Source organism: Diceros bicornis, chromosome 5, assembly GCF_020826845.1.
Source record: "Diceros bicornis minor isolate mBicDic1 chromosome 5, mDicBic1.mat.cur, whole genome shotgun sequence".
In the NCBI taxonomy this organism is placed as follows: domain Eukaryota; kingdom Metazoa; phylum Chordata; class Mammalia; order Perissodactyla; family Rhinocerotidae; genus Diceros; species Diceros bicornis.
The window spans coordinates 62,287,714-62,306,277 of record NC_080744.1 but is presented as its reverse complement, the minus strand read 5'-3'; the positions used below and the strand labels follow the sequence as shown (position 1 = coordinate 62,306,277).

The following is an 18,564-nucleotide window of genomic DNA, read 5'->3' as shown; positions in this document are numbered from 1 at the left end:
GAGGACTCCTCCCACTAATTCCCCCGCACTCCCAGGGGCCAGAGAATACCTTCCAACTTGTAGTTGGAAGCCGTGGGATCTGGCATTCACAGGAATGGCGAGTGCCAAGGAAATACATTAGAGTTTCACAGTGATTGCCACGCCATCCACTTGATGGGAATAGAAAGACCCACTGCGTGCTCAGGAATCCGAGGAGATGGTGTAGGGCACTCAGCACAGTGTCTAGTCCATGGTCAGTGATGGTCAGTGCTGGCTGTCAGTCCTGTTATCTGTGTCCCAGGCATGCTGAGTACTGGCCACCAGACGAGAGTAGATGGTTTGTTTGGGAGAGAGGTAGGAAACAAAATAAGGAAGGCAGAAGTAAGCCCTATTACCCAGGGCTTCCAAGGCGGGAAAAAGACAGCATCCTTATGGAAGATGGAGCAATGCACATGGAAGTACATGATGTCTTGAGGGAACGCGAGGGGCTGTCTGAAAGACCATATGTGAGGTGTTGGCACCTCCTCCACAGAACCTTCCTGAATTGGTCAAAGGGCCACAGGCTTCTGTCCTCCTGCTTAGTTTCGACATAGATTCCCCCCTCCCTTCCACCATCTCACTTGAAATCCTCTGAAGGCTTCTCATTACCTATCAAATGAAGGCTGATTAAAAATCCCCCACAATGTGACCCCAAATCATTTTTCCACCCTTATCTCTTAACCGTGCCTCTCCTCCCCCAAAAAACTAGGATTTACCTCCTTGGAATCTGATCTGCCCCCAAAGTAAAGAAAAGTATGAAAATGTAAAAGCTTTATCTGAGCCTTTTTATAGCCCAGGAGTGTCCTTCCGGGGCTCTGTCTCCAGCATCTGAGACATGGATGCAACGACTCATAACCCTCAGGCTTCATCTGAAAGTAGAAGAAAGAACCACGAGGAACCAACAGTGCTCTGAGAAATAGTGGAAAATACTATCTCCAAAATGCACAGATAATCTGTACGTTTGAGGTTTACTTGGAGAAACGTTTCTCTTCCTTATCGTGGATTTGGATTGTGCTGGGTCGGAAGAGTGTTATTTATTGTTGGAGTGGACATGCGTGTGTGTACGTGACTGTGTGCGTGTGCCTGTGTGTTTGGCCCAATAACACCCACTGGAAGCCCACAGAGAGGGTACATGTCTGCACATCACCTCCTCTGCTGACGGAGAGATCTGAAGTTGACCAGACTTAGACCAAAGAAGTGGCTCCCAAGGGGCTAACTCAGGAACAGACATGAGGAAGACCCCTCTCTCCCTGAATACACCAGAGGGAGCTGACCCTTGAAGGGACAGAAACTCGAAACTTGAGTTTCCTTTGTTCTGACACTTCCCCCACCTCTGACTGCTCACCATTCCGTGGGCACAGCTTGAACTCTTGCTGTCTTGCACAGACCCGTGTACATTTGCAGATTCCTCTACTTAGAATGCCCTTCCCTACTTCCTTTCTGGAAAACTCCTACTTCCAAGGCCCAGCTCGGATGTTACCTCCTTCCCTGACCCTCCTCTGCTTCCCTGGCACTTGGTCACACTTCTGTTATAGCGCCTATCACAGTCCCATCTACCGTCCAGCACCGAAAAACAATGAAGCTGAGGGGTTAGGAGCTCGGAATCTGGGATCAGGCAAGATCAGGCTCAAATTCAAGGTCTGTCTTTTACAAGTTCTGGGACCTTTCCTCTCCGAGCCTCAAGTTCTTCGTCTGTAAAAGGCAGACAGCAATTGTACTGCTTCGTAGGATTATCATGAGGGTGAAAGGAGATGAGATAAGTGTCCAGCACAGCAAGTGGTCAATAAATGGGTGCTGCTGCTTTGGTTATTATTGTACATATTTGCTTCCTCCCCTAGAATAGGAGCTTCATGGGGAGGCAAGAACCACATCTGGTTTGTCACTCCCTCACCAGCATGGTCTCAGTAATACATTATTGAATGGCTCAGCATCTGTTCCCTTGCATCTGGTCCATGCACTGCGGGAATTCCTTTCTCTGCTTCATGTCTTTGTTTAATGTCACGACTCTGCTTCCCAAAAGCCCTCTGTAAGCTCATCTTTGCCCTTGTGCACTCTACCCAGACCCCTGACTCTCACAGCTTCTCCTTGACATCTCAGCCCAGCCAAGGCCAGGATGAAAGTCCTGGACAACCACGTAGCCTGTGCTGATGACTAAAGGACGTGATGCAGGAGTTGGCATTTAGCCCGTCTTAAGTACTCAACTGAAGCAGTTATTCTTCATCCTGTTGTTGCTGTGAGAGTCGTTTCTGATGTGGCTCTTCCAGTCTGGTCCAACATCAAGGGTTTAACTCAGCTAAGCATCGTCAGAAATGGCCTCTCAGCTAGGATGTTGACAGCTACCTCTGGACATTTAAGGCAATTTGTATTCTCCAGAACCCTTTGACATACTTTTTCTTCAAAAGGATGTTTTCTTATCCATCCTACGTGTCTGTTTGTGCTGTGGCCACGCTCCTTCCCTTTGATATCTTTACTGCAAATGCTGTACATACTTGTGGCTTGAGAAATGGAAATCAGAAAATAACTTTCTGGATTCAGTATAGGTTGTATGCAAGGCTTGATCCTAGTCACTGACCCTCAGTGACAGGACTGAGATCGGGGCTCAGGCAAAACATTTAGAAGAAGGCGGCATCCACCTCACTCCAGCATTTTGGATTGGACTCTCTACTTCAAGTGGAAAGTGGCTGGGGCAAACATAAGCTACTGGTGTAAACATATTTGTTCAAAGCTAACATCCTTCACTTTGCTGGCAAGGATAAGAGCTGGGATGACACAGAGACACTAAGGGAAGCTCTTTAAGCCCCCTTGTGCGTGGCAAACGCAATCACCTCCCCACCGTCCATCTTATTGGCCCAGGACAGTGGCTCACGTCGTTGAGACACCAGATAACAAAAGTGATCTTGTAGTTTTCTTCGCTACTTCGTTTTTGTTTTCTTTTTGGCTTTGGAATTTATTATATCATTTTTTGGCAGAAGATGTGCCTTCCCAAGTAACCGTAAGTATGCTTAAGTTTATCTTGAAAAAAAAAAAAAAGAGCTTGTATTTCCTAAGCACAAACCAACAGACAAGGCACAAGGAGGAGGCCAGACCCATGAGCGGGACCGTTGGGGGCAGAAAGGAGCCCGGAAGCCAGGGTGTGCCTCCAGATGGACCACCACCCACATGCTCTTGACACGGAGAGTGGCTGCACTGGAGGCACCTAGGAGCAGAGAAGAGAAGGCAGAGAGAAATATTCAGAGGTGGGGGAGAGAGACATACCTGGGGCTGGAAGCAGTGAGGGGGAGTGTTGGAGAAGAAAGTCGAAGAAAGTGAGGCAGAGGATCCAAGACAGACAGAAAGAGGGGACCAATCTGTCCTAGTCAAACAGGGATTGTCCCAGTTTTGACAGTGAAAGTCCAGAAATCTGAGAAACCTCTCCGTCCCAGGCAAACCAGGACAGCTGATCACCCCAGATCACAGAGGTGAAAACACAGAGAAAGGGTGGAAAAAGAGAGGCACCCTCCAAAATGAAAGCAGATCCAAAGCCACCCCACATATTTTTCTGGAAGAAGAATGTGTTGGTCCTAGCTGAACCAGGCTTCTACCATCAGTGCCCCACCCCACCACTGGGTTCCTTCGGAGGGGACGCCATCTCCTCCACCTTTCCTTCCTAGAGAAGTCAAGGACCCTCACAGGACTCTCTGGGCTACCCATGCTCCTGTAGTCCTGGCCAGAAATACCTGCTTGCCCACCCAGCTGTGATGTGGTCACAGAGGGGTGGGCATGAACCAAAACCTGGACTTTTCTGCCTGATGGAGGGAAGGCTGTCTCTCTCCCTTTAGAAACTATAAAGAATAAGCTTGGGACTGTTGGCTACATCTTTCTAGCGGACGGAGAAATCCTATCCACTGCAGGAAAGGAGAGCAGAGTGAAGGAAAACTAAGAGAAGACCAAGAGAAAAAAGACAAGAGTCTCATTTGAGAGTCTTGATCCACCCATACCTGCAGCAAATCACCTTTGCACTTCCTAGATACAGAAGTTTGTACATTCCCTTTTCTGCTTCAGTTAGTTTCTGTAGAGTTTCTGTTACTTGCACCTGAATGAATCCTCACTAGTACAATCTCTTTATCTATAAAAATGAGTGTAATTCCTTGCAGGTCTCTTGTGAGGATTAAATGAGACCACAGGTGTGAAAGGGATTTCAAAACTAGTAAAACACCACATATAGGCCTCATACACTGCTGGTGGGAATGTAAAATGGTGCAGCTACTGTGGAAACAGTCTGGAAATTCTTCAAATGATGAAGCATAGAGTTTTACCATATGACCCAGAAATTCCACTCCTTGGTATATACCCAAGAGAACTGAAAACATGTTCACACAAAACTTGTACACAAATGTTCATAACAGCATAATTCATAATAGCCAAAAAGTGGAAACAACCAAATATCCATCTGCTGATAATGAATAAACAAAATGCGGTATGTCCACATAATGGAATATTATTTGGCCATAAAAAAGGAATGAAATACTGATACATGCTACAATATGAATGAACCTTGGAAATATTATGCTAAGTGACAGAAGCCAGACACAAAAGGCCACATATTATATGATTCCATTTACATGAAATGTCCAGAATAGACAAATCTGTAGAGACAGAAAGTCGATTAGTGGTTGCCAGGGGCTTGAGTGAGGGAATTGGGAGTGGCTGCTAATGGTTACAGAGTGTCTTTTTGGGGTAATAAAAGTGTTCTACAATTAGTGGTAATAATTACACAACCTTGTGACCATACTAAAAACTGCTGAATTTCTGGAGGATTTTATGGTATGTGAATTATATCTCAACAAAATAAGTAAATAAATATGCTATGGATATGTAAAGGGTTATTATTATTATTATTATTATTATTATTATTGCTCAACTCAAATCCCAGCTTCCATAAAGCCCTTCATCCAATTTTTGAGCTTCTCCAGACTGAATCTGGATTGTGCATTTGTCACCCATACGCTGCTGCCTTGTGTGACTTAAATAATGTTTAATAGTCATTAAATAATAAATGACTTAAGTGATTAAATAATGAATAATGATTATGTCAATAAACATGAGGTTATGTCTCATCTTCTCAGCTCCATCACTAGCACCTTGAGCACGGGCTTCTCTTGTATAACTTGCAGAGCACAAGGGCACAGTGTTTGTATAAGTGAGGGCACACCTCTCCCCCCACCAGGTTACACAAAGGCACACATACAGTAGTCCCCCCTTATCCACTGGGGATACGTTCTAAGACCCCCAGTGGATGCCTGGAACTACAGATAGTACTGAACCCTACATATACTAAGTTTTCTCCTATACATACATGACTATGATAAAGTTTAATTTGTAAATTAGACAAGGTAAGAGATTAATAATAACTAATAATAAAATAAAAAAATATACTGTAACAATATACTGATAACCAAAAATGATACTAAGTGACTAACGGGCCGGTAGTGTATACAGCATGGATGTGCTGGACAAAGGGATGATTCATGTCCTGGGCAGGAGATAATGGCAGGGTGCGAGAGTTCATCACGCTTCTCAGAACGGCACACAATTTAAAATTTATGAATTGTTTATTTCTGGAATTTTCCATCTAAAATGAAACAGTGGAAAGTGAAATCACGGATAAGGGGGGACTACTGTACTGGGTTCAGGACCCCCATACCCCTGATGAGAACAAGGTGAGTTAATGAATGGCAGAATTGTTTCTCGAGGACCAGCAGCAGCACCCACGGCAGACAGCCCCTCAGGAAGCAGTGTGCAGTCTCAGCGTGCGGTCTTCAGCCCACCTACACATCAGAGTGCCTGCGGTGCCCATCAGGACGCCCTGATCTTCAGGGAATTTGCAACCTTCACAAGTGCTCCAGGCAATTCCCTTGCACAGATTTTGAAAATCACTAGGGAGAGCATGAATTTGTGCGAGGCAGGGAAGTGGTTTGCAGCCCATTGGACAGCTGTTATCTCTAGGTTCAAAGCATCCTGACTCAAACCTGCTTAAACAATAGAGGGGACTCAGTCACATAATTGGCAAGTCCTGAGGGGAGCAGGCTGAGGGGCGGCTTGATTCAGGGGCTCAGCAAGACCCTCCTGGACTTGGTCTCTCCATTTTGTCATCCAGTGTCTGCCTCATCCCAAGGCCAGAGCTCTCTTCCCCACCCCATCAACTTCCAGGCCCTTATGATTCTTTGTCCCAGCCTGGGAGGGGAGATGGGGGTGGGGGAGGGGAGGACAGAAAGAATTAGTTAGTTAGTTAGTTAGTTAGTTCATTCTAGGGGCACTTTTAGAAGAGCAAGAAAGCTTGTTTCCCAGAAAACCTTTTTCCTTCATCATGTTGTCCCTTCTTAAACTATGGCCAGGGTAGGGCAAGACACTGATTCATTTCAACCTAAACCACACGCCCCCCACATACACGCCGCAGGGACGGGACCATCTTCCCCCAAAGTCTGTGGCTGAGTGGGAGAGGGGAGGATACTGAAATGAAAACCAGGGAAGCTACCAAGAAGAGAGCAATGTTGGGGAGCAGGCGCAATGCCCACTACTATACCTACTTATGTGGACCTGGGCCTTCTCAAACCCCACCTCCTCCTCCAGGACCCAGCCTGAATGTCACCTCCTCTGGGAAGCCCTTCCAATTCCTCCTGGACAGAAAGCTCCATCCTCTGTGCACCCACACATCACCTGTGCTCAGCCACCCACCCATTCATCCATCCATCCATCCATCCATCTGTCCACCTACCTACTACGTTCCTGGGTACTGGGGGCTAAGTGCTCGGTTGTGGACCAGAGATTTCTACCCTAATGGTGTTTTCTGTCTGGACGAGGAGAAAAAAGTCAATCAAATGATTACACCAATTGATGTCTAGTTTCTCTACTAAGCACAATGAAGAAAAATGAGAGCGCGCTTGTATCTGGGGACCTGACCTGGTGAGGATAGGGGTGAAGGAAGGCTTTCCTGAGAAAGTGATGTGTGGCCTCTGCTTTAGCTTCCACCACATCGGCCATCCTACCCTCTCCTCAGCTCTCTCCCCTGCTGGAAAGGCTGGCCTCCACACCCACGGGTTGTGGTCCAGGGCCTGATTTAAAGCTTGTGCAACAAATGTGCATTGAGTTTAATTGTCAGTCGTTAGAAGGGCTGGGAAGGAAGGTGGCTGGGTTCCGAAGAAGAGCCTCTCTGTTATGGTAAAAGGGGTCATGGGGTCCTCCTGGAAGCTTTGGAATGTCTCAGGTGTGGGGGGTAGGGAAAGAGGAGGTGGAGGAGGGGGATCTGCATCTACTCCAAGGTCAGGGGAAGCACTGTGGCTAAATTCCAAGCTCCAGGGTGTGGAGAGGCAGGGGGATGTCTCAGAATGGAGGTTCGAGGGACATCCACTCTCCTTGGCCAAGGGAGACCTGAGTCACAGCCAGTGTCCCTGGGTCACCTCTCTCAGCTTTGTGGAGCCCTTTCCTCCGGGAAATGGGATATAAATCACTTTTCCTGAATTTGATGGTGGTGGAGTAAAGGGAGGTGCTACACTGGTGAGGTGGTTCCCCAGAGCGGTTCTCAGGTTTTCTCCCAGGGCAGAGGTGAGGTGGAGGGAGAAAGAGAGGTTTGGAGACGGCGTCGAGGCCGCAGCCTGCCCAGGTGGCAGAGGGGCCGAGACTGGAGCGGAGCCAGAGCCGGGGTGGTGTCCGGCGCCCCTCCCCGCCGCTCGAGCCCTCCCACTTCCTCTGAATGAGCGCGGCTGTCAGGGAGCCCGGCGCGCCGCGCGCAGTGCAGGCTCGAGGCGCCGCGCCGAGGAGGCTGCCGCTCTGGCTCGCCGCCCCCCGTCACCGCTCCGCACCGGGCACCCGTCGCCGCGCCGCGGGCCATGGACCTGCCCAGGGGCCTCCTGGTGGCTTGGACGCTCAGCCTGTGGCCAGGTACGTGCCCCCCTTGCCTTCTCTTGCCTCTGGGAGCCCCTCCCTGGCCCGCCGGGGCCTCGGATGCAGCTGCCAGGAGAGAGACGTGGTGCGCCTCCCGGGGTCGGACCTTGGCTGCTCTTGGGGCCGTGGGTTCCCGGGAACTGGCTGCAGTCCAGCGGCTCCGCCAAGTTCCGCAGAAGAGGGAGACGCGCGGAGGCGCCTTACAGTCGGGACTTGGGTGTTTTTAGGAAAAGTTGACGAGGCTCGAGGTGAAAAGCTCCAAGGGCGGGTGGCCCCACTGGACTGCCTGGCTACCTCCAAGGGTCACGCCGGGGTTCCCGCACCGCCGCCGGGGGCACTCGGGCGTCCTGGGAGCGCGGAGGGCGCTCGGCCGGGGCCGGGAAGGGACAGGACGCGCGCAGCGAGCGCTGCCTCGGCTGCCCTCCCGCCTGGCGGGGAGCGAGCATCCCGAAGTGTGGAGAGCCAGGCTTGGCGGTCCGTGAGGGCTGGGGGAGACCTGGCAGCCGAAAGCCGCCCAGAGCCCCTCCGGCCAGAGACGGAGCGAACCTCCTGGGCGGCCGGCCCCTAAGCGGTGACGAGCCGTCGCCGGAGAGGCCAAAGGCCGCGGGCGCAGCTCCGCAGTCCAGGGCCCCTGAAAAAGTTACTTGACACTCGGTGTAGGGCCGGGGCATCGCCCCCCAACCCGCGTATTATTATGCAATTATCCAATAATCCGGGGGAAGCCGCTGTCGCCGAGACGCGCGCCGCCGCCTAATGCACTCCAGGTGTCGGGGACCTCGGGCCAGCCGGGCGCGCGCCCGGGAGTGATAGGGCAGCCCTGGGCTCTCCGCACTGGGGCGCCTGGCCCGAGCTTCCCCGCTCCGGGCGCCCCGGCCTGACCCGCCACGCGGGGGCGGCGGCCAGCGGCGCTGTTCTACCGGTGGCAAAAGCTTTCGGGGCCCCTCCTTGGCGAGGATGAGCGCCCGCCTAGGGGTCTAACGGCCGTACCTTGCCTTCCCTTCTGCGTGGGCACCAGGCTGGGGCCGGGGCACGTAATAGGAGTCAGATGCGGTGGCAGCGGGAGAAGCGCCTTTAGAGAGTACAAGTGGAGACCCCCTGGCCCGCTCTCCTCACCCCAGTCCCAGGATGCCACACAAACAAGTGCACCCCCCTGTCAGTCTATAATGGAGATTCTGGAAGGGCCTGCAGTTCAAAGGGCCTCTGGCTGGTGCGGTTCAGTTCAGATCCTAGAGTCACAGTTGAAAACCAACGTTGATGCATGAAGTTGTTGGGGTGGGGGGTTTGAAGAGGGCAGGGGAAGAGCTGCGACAGGCGGTCATACATCTAGAAACCGGCTACAGGAGGAGACGAGGGCCACTCTAGGTCATTTAGACAGGAGGGGAAACAACTGCAGGAACTGTCTTTAAATCGCTGGGAGAGCAGGCCACAGGAAAAGGGAATGCACCCCTGTGTGACTGCAGATGCGTGGGACCATCCCACCAGACCCTGAGATGGAGTGGCTGCCTGAGGGGCTAGACACCGTCTGGACCTCAGGAAGCTAAGAGCAAAGCCTTTGAAATCAGACCTGGCTTCCAGTTCTGGCTCTGCTGCCCACTAGCCTGACAACCTTGGGAGGTTATGCAATCTCTCAACAAGTCTCCTCCTCTGTGGACTGGAGATAGAAATTCTGAGTTCATAAAGTTGTCGGGATGGTTAAGGGAGGCACTGTAAGAGGAGTCCTTAACACACAGCTTGGTGCACAGTAGGGCTGGAGCAATGCTTGCCAATGTTGTTGTCACTTAAGCGCGGGGGGGTGGGGGCGTGTGAAGGACAGGGACAGGATTTGTGACTCAGAGCTCCCTTTATATGGAGAAAACCGCCCTTGAGTTATGCCTGGTCAGTTTGGGTTCTTGAAATATGGGATTCATTAAACATATCCATCAATGTTGGAACCACGTCTGTTTGCAAGGAGCTGGAGGTGGGGCCTGAGCATGTGTGCAATCTGGGCCCTGCCTGGAGCTGAAAACAGGCAAGACCACGAGAGCTAGGTAGAGGCACTAGGGAGTGACCAGAGTGACCAGTACAGAGAAGCTAATGGCTGCGGTTCAAACAAGAGAAGTTCAGTTCCACTTGGATAAGCAAGGCAGGCTTCCTGGAGAAGGAGATATCATTTGAACTGGGCCTTGATGAAGAGTGCAAAATGTGAATAGGGCTTAAAGTAGGACTGTTCATACATTAGAGTTATTTCCTGAGACTAGTTAAAGAACAAAAAGATGAATACTTTAAAACCACAAAGGTGACTCCCGTGAGCCTGAACTCTGAGGATTGGAAGGGTCACAGGGGTCATCGGGTCCCCCTGGCTCCAGAGCAGGATTGATGTTGATATCTCGTGTGTGCATCACATGGACTCAATGTGAGGATTACCAGGAAGTTTGCCCACTGGTGACGGCACAGTTTGGCTGGCAGGGGACCTGTCACAGGCCAAGTTGGGAGTGAGTCTTTGTTGAGGCCATTATGAGTTCAGAGCCTCCATCTTTCCAGAGCTTCTGCTGCAGGCTGGGCAGGGTGATGGGGAGGGCCAAACTATCAAGAAAGCCAACAAGAAACTAGACAAGTCCAAAGACGTTTATAGCTGACATTCAGAGAGTGCAGATCCATTGATCAGAACTTTCCTATCACAACACATTGGTAGTAAGGGTTGATGAGGTGATGATTATTTAAAAAGCTAGTCTTTAGGGGCCGGCCCGGTGGCATAGCGGTTCAGTGCGCACGCTCCGCTGTGGCGGCCCGGCCTGGGGTTCGCAGGTTCGGATCCTGGGCACGCACCTACGCACCGTTTGTCAAGCCATGCTGTGGCAGCATCCCATATGAAGTAGAGGAAGATGGGTACGGATGTTACCTCAGGGCCAGTTTTCCTCAGCAAAAAGAGGAGGATTGGCAACAGCTGTTACCTCAGGGCTAATCTTCCTCACAAAAAAAAAAACTAGTCTTTACTGAGCACCCATTATCTGCCAGGCCCCATAAAGACACACAGGGAGATCAGACACAGCATGGGAGTGAAGGCCCTGTGGTCTCACTGCCTGAGATGGGTCTGGGCTCTGCCAGTTGGAACTCTATGCCCTTGGCAAGTTACTAAATAGCTCTGTGCCTTAGTTTTCTCATCTGTAGAATGGGGATGATGATAATAGAACTTATAGAGTTACCCAAAGATTAAATGAACTAATATCTATAAAGTGCTTGGAAAGTTCCAGGCACATATTAAGCCCTCAGGAAGTTGTCTTTCTTCTCCATTATCATCATCATCATCAGCGCTCAAGGTACTGACCATTCAGTAAGGGGTCTAAGGATGCACAGAGATGTAACTTTCAAACTCCAGTCCATAAGAGAAGTCTAGAAGAAGAGCTGGGGTTCTGGAGGCTCGGAGGAGACACACACACCAGAGCTCTAAATAAACCTAAACTTTCCTAGCCCTTCGCCCTGACGATCTAGCCCAAAGTCTCGATCATCATAGGAACTCAGGGATTTTTAGCCATTGAGGCTGTCTTGGAGTCAACATGATCTTAGTGTGAGGTTTTGTGGGGTTGGAGAGGAGAGAAACCATACCGCTCAGCATGGCCCTGTGTGTCCTGGTGGGTGGGGCTCCTATTCAGCAGGAAAACCTTGAATGGCAGAAGCGCAGTTCTAGGCACCATCAGTGCACAAAGACTAAGAAGATCCAAGGCCTGCTTTCCAGCTTCGGAAGAGCAGAGAAGGAGATGAAGTTTGTCACTTTGCCTCCCCGACTGCCCATCCTGCTGGGAGCTTGTCAGCCAAGCCTCTCATCAGCTGAGGAGCTTCTGGACCCTTCCACATACAGGCCCTGGGGGCCCTAAAGAGAGGGGAGTGGAATATCACCTTCTTTCTTTTGTTACCAGGCCCATCCCTACCCCACAGCAGACCCCCACAGGTGGGATGTCTACCTCCTTGCCCTTCTCATTATTCCCAGCCCACCCACACAGGGCTGTGGGCCCTTGAGGAACTCAGACAGCTACTCACCTTAATTTTGTCCTTGTCAACCTCTTTCTCTCCCTTCCTGTAGTGGAAGCTTCCTTCAGCAGCAGGGAACTTCCCTTCCATCCTCTCTCGTCATCACCTAGGAGAAAGCTATGTTCTGAGCTGTCCTGGTTTGGCTCTTGGTCTATAGAAGGGAGTTTGGAGAATTCAAAAAGCCCTCTTTTCTCTCCATAATGCCTGACTTTGGAGATTATTGACTCACTATAGGCTTCAAGATCTTACTTTGGGAGTCAAAGTTGAACATTGTTCTACCGCAATTGCAAAGAGAAAGGATCCGTCATAATCCTCGCTAGGCAGCGATGGCCTCTGGCTGACTCGGGGAGAGTCAGCTATAAAACAAGCTTTAAACATGCACTAACACATTTCAAAAATGGTATCTCTGCTGGTCCTCGTCACTTAATGCCCCTACCCTGCCACCACCAGACCGTGGGCTCCTATCAATGATTCATAGCCATTTGAAACTATTTTCCCTAAATTGATCATGAGCTCCAAAGACTCCCACACGTCCTCAGTATGCAGTGCTTGCTATAGGAAGCTGTGGTCCAGGCAGGGACTGTCCCCAGCCTCCATGATGTAAATCCTAACTGTATGAATTCTTAGTTGAAAGCCCAGAAGCTTGTTACCAGTGAGGGGAGAAAGGGAGGAGAGAGACTGGAGTTGGTCATCTTGTAAACCAAAAATAAATAAGCTCCCCAAAAATTCCATGAAGGGTTTGCATACTGTGTACCTGTGACCTGAGTCACCAGATGAATAAAATCCCACCTGGAGGAAAAAGCCAGTGGGGTCAAACACCCTTGATGCCTCTGTCCCTCATTTCCTCCCTCACCCCACGCTTACCAAGCCGAGGTAACAATCATCGGGTGCATGGCCTGGGAACCCAACCACCTGGATTCAAATCCTTTCCACTTGGGTGACCCTGGATAAGCCCCTCTGGGCCTCAATTTCCTCATAAAATGGGGAGAATAACAACTTCCCAGGCTGATGTGTGTGGTAGACGATCTATCCGTGGTTCGTTCATATCAAGTGCTCAGACCAGCGTCTGGCACCCAGCGAGCCCTGAAGTGACAGCAGCAGGATTTACCCTTCCCATCGTGTACCATTTGATCGCTGCCGGGCACTGTGTCGAGCTCTTGCTCACGTCTCAGTTGGGCCCTGCTACGGCTGCATGAAGTCACCGCTCAATCACCAGTTTACACACGAGAGTTAAATGGCTCGTCCGAGGTCATGCCGATAGAGTAAGAGGCAGAGTTGGGATTTGTCTGACCCCAAAGCCACTGCTCTTAATCCATGCATGACGTCTCTTCTGGAAATGGGCCTGGAGGGCGTAGAAAGACAATAAGATGCCCTTGCCGAAGGGGTTGTCGTCAGGGAAAATGAGGTCAGTGCACAAATGGCCATCCTGGCGGGGGCACCGGCCCAGGAGTGGCAGCTCCCTCCTTCAGACTCAACTAGACGGTGACTCCTCGCTCAGGATGCTGGCTCCGTGAGATGTGGTCCTCACATGGTACCTCACGATGTGGGGGCCTCTCCCTCACTTGCCTCCCCGCTCAGGGCCAACAGGGCCTCTACCTCCTGTCCCCAAGTGCCCAATCCTCTGGGCCACTGTGACTGTCCCAGGGCTCCGTCTCCAGCCCATCCTCAGGGTCCAGGCTGGGCATTCCTCTTCCCCCTTGCCTGCCTCTGCTCCCACACCCCTAATCAAAACCTGCCCTGAGCCCCAGGCCTAATGAGTTAATTCATGCTGAACAGCACTAGTGAGTGATGACAACTTCGTGTGGTCTGCCTGAAGGAATTCGCATTTTAACAGGGCTGTGCCTTGAGCCAGAAGAATAAGGGGCTAATGCTGGATCTTCAGGCACCAAGAGCACCCAGCAGATGAAACAGTTGAGGCCGGGGACCTGCCTGGCATGGTCCAACTGCTCAGCCCACTACTCCGTCGCCGGTCAGATGCAGCCTACCCCGACCCTTGCGGATGATGGGCAGCCTCATGCTGTATCACAGAAGAAGCCAGGCTGTGGCTTGGCTGATGCTGCTCTAAAGCAGGCAGAGGTTTTTCCACGTGGCATGTGGGGTGAGTTAGGCAAGTTGCTACAGCAATGCGCTCTGGGATTCCAAATAGGATGACAGAGAAGGGGTTTCTGCCTCCACAGCTGGGGCTGAAGGCTTTCTTGCCCCAGCAGTGTCACCCAGCTGGGCCAGGCTGCCAGAAATCCTGACCCTGTAGATTTCCAGGGTCTGTTTCTTTGGAGATCAGGAGGACTGGGCCTCAGGAAGAGGAGAGGCCATGGAAACAATCATAAAATCGGCAAGTGAGTGCAGTTCCCAACGGTCTGCAAAAAGCACTCCCATTGTTCACTCTATCAGTCAGGATAGGCCAGCCGAGGCCAGAGGCCCTGCCAAGCCTGGCATGTCCATTAGATAGATGGGGAAACTGAGGCTCTTAAAGGTTGAGTGATTTCCCATGATTTTCCCAAGATCACGTGGGAACTCAGAAGCAGGTCTTCTGTCCAAAGGTGAGGTTAGGAACCTAATTTGCCATCCCTATCAGAGGAACTTAAGGAGTAAGCAATGCTTCAGCCAAAGGAATGAAGTTCTAATGGTAGATTTTCTACATCTGTGGCAGGCAGGTAGGACAAGATCATTGAAATCATTCTCTGTAGACCTCTAGGGGTGTCCCCAATCTCCACCATCCTCCCTCTTAGCCTGGCTCATCCCCAGGCCCTCAGAGCACTGCCCCCTCCTCCTGTCAGGAAGAAGACCACAAAGGATTGTCCATCTCCACTCCTTCTACTGGACTTGCTCTTTCCCTGGAGTTCACAGTCCCTCATATTCAGTGATTAGTGGCAATCATAAAGTCCCGTGGATAACTTGTAGACAGAGCTCTTCTCTGAGTTTATTCACACCACTTACCACACATGCAGGACCACGTGTACCTAATCTGCAGGACCCAGTGCAAAATGCAAATGCGAGGCTCCTTGTTTGAAAATTATTAAGAATTTCAAGATGGCCACAGCAGAACCTTAAACCAAGTGGGGGGCCTTTCTGAGTGTGGGGGCCTGAGCAAGCACGCAGGCTGCACAACCGTGAAGCCAGCCTTGTTCACGTGGTTCTCCCCATAGGCCTGTAATTTGGCAAGGAAGGCACCACAATCCCGCTTCACAGACGCAGAATCTGAGTGGCTTGTCCATTTGGCCAACATGTTCTGAGCACCCACTAAACCCCAGGCACCTCCAGGTTCTGGGGATTCCAAATTGGATAAGACGCAGCCTCTGCCTCAAGGAACACGGTGAGGATAGGAGGGCAGAGATCACAAAGACTGCAGGGCTCATGCAACGCACTGGCATCCACAGAGGGCAGGGGTGTCCATGGGGCAATTCTAAAGGCACAAGCCAGGGCTGCAGGATGATTTTTAAGCCATGGAATTCAGAAGATGCTTCTATCTCCAGTTTTACCCTCAAGACCTCTTTGAGAACCTTTTTGGGGGACCTTCAAGCATTTGACGCTTGGCTCTGGAGTAGCCACCTTGGTGAACGCAGGAACCCAAAACTTGCCACGCTGGCCTGTCCGCGGGTATCTGTCCTGCCGTGGTCCTGCCAGGCTAACACTTCTAAAGAAGGGGTCACTCCTCAGGTCCTTTTACCTGCCCATTTTGGCCTCTCCTCTTAGTCTATCATGGAATTGCAGACAATCAGCAAATCCAGTGGTCCTCATTCCCAAGTGAACAAGAGAATGTGGTGTTAAACAAAACCTTTGCCCAGGCCCCACCCCAGAACACATCGTCACTGCCCACAGTGGAGCCCAACGTTGGAATTTTTTAAAGCCCCCCAGTAATTCTAATGAGCAGGCAAGGCTGAGAGTCACCGAGGTCATCTAAACCCAATACCCGATCCAGCAGAAGAGAAAGCACTGTCCAGGGAAGGGAAACAACTTGCCCAGGGTCGCACAACCCCCAGTGGTGGAACCAGGATCTGACCAGCTCTCCTGACTCAGTTCTTCCAGCCCACCTCCCCAGTCTGCAGCTGCACAGGATTCAGGCCAGGCAGGGCTGCAGAGACAACCGGGAGTCAGAGTCTGAGAGGCTGAGCGCAGGCTGGGATTTGAAGGTGGGAGGTGGTAGTTGGAAGGTTATTCATTGGTGACCCGGTCTGTGTCCCCATGAGGCCATAGCTATTGATCACTATATGGCCCCAAGCAGGAGACCCCGGAAAGCCAAAGAGGGGCTACAGGGACACTGACTGGCCAAAGATTCTGGTCAGAACTGCACGCAGACAGAGGGACCGGCCCAGGGGCTGGGGGAAGTGGGAGGTGTCCAGCAGGGGTTAGACGAACCCATGAGGGTCATTCCAACCCTGCGATTCTGGGCCCCGTGGAAGCTGTTGTCAGTGTTCAGGTGAAGGAAATGCCTGACTCAGGATGGGGACTGGCAAAGCGAAGCCCAGGCTGGGTGGGAAAGGGATGCTCCATCAGGGAGAGAGAGGAGGCTGCCTGGGTGCAGAGCAGGAGGGCCCAGCGACCTCCCTGAGGCCCCAGCCCAAACTCAGGTGTCATCGTCCCTCTTGGCCCCACCCATCCAGATCTTTCTCCATAGCAGCCAAAATGAGGCTAAATCACAAACTGGGATTGTGTAGTCACTCCCCTGCTTAAAACCCTCAGTGGCTCCCTATTGCCATTAGGTGGAGTCCAGACTCTTTAATAGCACTAACCAGACCCCGAATGGCTGGCCCTGGCCTGCGCCAGGTTCGCCTCTAGGAGCACCACGTGCACAGCACCTGTGCACCCTACCACACCCCCACCTGACTGAGCGTCTTAGTTTCTCAAACATACCAGCTCTCTCTGGCCTTCACTCATCTGTTCCCTGTATCCCATTCTACCCCCTCCTTTCTCCTGGCTGCCTCCTGCTTATTCTTCAGGTCTCCACTAGGGCACGACTTCTCCTGAAAGCCTCACCTGACCCCCTCAATCAGACCCTGGAGCCCCACTTGTGTGATCCCAGGACACCCTGTACTTCGCCCACCACACAGTATTACAACGGCCTGAACATCTTGTCCCCCTGGACTGAGAGCAGAGACCACATCTCCCATCTATTTCTGTGTCCCCAGCTCTCCCGTGGTGCCAGACGTAGTAGGTGCTCAATTAACAGGTGTTGAACGAATGTAAGAACTGTCTATCCAAGTAGATGGAAAGATATTGAAGGGCAAGATGGGTGTCTTAAATTTCTTTGCACATGCACCCCCAGGAGGTCCCAACACTGTATCCTGTATGAGCCAGGCCCTGCGCTAGGTGCTCTGGGGGATAAAAGACAAAAGAAAGTCCTGTCCTTCAAGGAGGTTAGGGTTTGGTAGGAGAGAGACCGTTGGGTAAATCACTATAATGCAAGAGAGGAGGTAATAAAGGCTATAAGAGAGCTCTGGACAAAGGCCTCTGGGATTCGAGAGCTGAGAAAGAGATGATTTGTGAATGCAGGAGGGGTGGAGAGTCTGTCTGGGCAAACGGCCTGATGTTTGGTCAGCAGGATGCTGGAGGAGGTGCCATGGGAACTGCAAGAATGGAGCAGTGGGCTGAGGCCACCGAGAGAGGACCTGAACGCCAACGAAGGCGTTAGGATTTAGCAGATGGGGAGCCACTGAAGGCTTTTGACGGAGGGTAGTGGCATATTCTAATCTGTGTTTTGAGAAGCTCCTGGGGTGGTGGGTTGTGACAACTGGGAGCCAGTGGAATGATAAGACGGCTCCTGGAGGGCCCCAGGAGAGAGGACACGGGCGTCTGGGGTAAAGGTGGTGAGGGGACAGAGGAGGAGGGAAGCCAGGGGACGCAGAAGGGCACAGAAACTGGTCACCAGGGAGGGAAGGGTGTCTGGGAGGCCGCAGGGCAGGGCCGCTGACCTGAGGAGACAGTACGGGAGGTTTGAGGAGGGGAAGCTGAGTCAGTTCTGGACGCGTCGACTTTGCTTGGCCCTCAGAAAGTGGGAAATGTTGGCTGGGAGCTTGGAAGTGAGTCCGACTGGAAATGTTTTGACTAGGAGCCTGTCACATATATGCCCCTTAGTGGCATGCAGGCCTGGGTGAGAGGGAGCGCCCGCGACCTGGGGCCTCCCGTCCCTGCATCCCCTTTCCAGGCCCAGAAGCAGTGATTCATGCCCCAAACTTAAAGAGAACCCAGATTCTGATTTTAAAAGGCTTTCAGAGCAGAAGAAACCAAGGAGAGGGCTAGGCCAGACCACAAGCCAAACGTCAGCTCTGGAATGTGCTTGCTGCTAACAGAGAGGCCAGCCCGGGGGCAGAGACGCTGGCAGGCTCGGCAAGAGGCCCCTCTGATTGTCCCGGATGTGTCAAAATTGTCGCTGAGACTGTCCCCGCTCCTTCCTCTCTTTTCAGTATGGATCTGGCTGTGTTCTAGCACATCTTAAAACTAGCCCCTCCCCTCAGGCCCCCAGCCTGTAAGTTCCCCCGGTCCTATATCATCCTTGGTGTGAAAGCTCTGGTCTGCCATCCGTCTTCCCACCTCTGCTCAGCCTGGAGGACTAGGACCAGGAGGCAGGCAGGGGTCCGGGGGCAGCCAGGGGGGCACCCAGAAAGGCTCCTGTGGCTTGTGGCA

General features: G+C 51.8%; 1 protein-coding gene across 2 annotated transcripts in view; it reads left to right on the top strand.

Moving 5' to 3' along the window:
- Positions 1-7,367: 7,367 nt before the first annotated feature.
- ITGA11 (integrin subunit alpha 11) overlaps positions 7,368-18,564 on the top strand; it is a 117,653-nt gene continuing 106,456 nt past the window's right edge. For both annotated transcript variants that reach the window (XM_058541939.1, XM_058541938.1), the window contains exon 1: positions 7,368-7,935. In XM_058541939.1, coding sequence (XP_058397922.1) covers positions 7,884-7,935 — 52 coding nt within the window. In that variant the 5' untranslated portion in view covers positions 7,368-7,883. The remainder of the gene's footprint in view (positions 7,936-18,564) is intronic.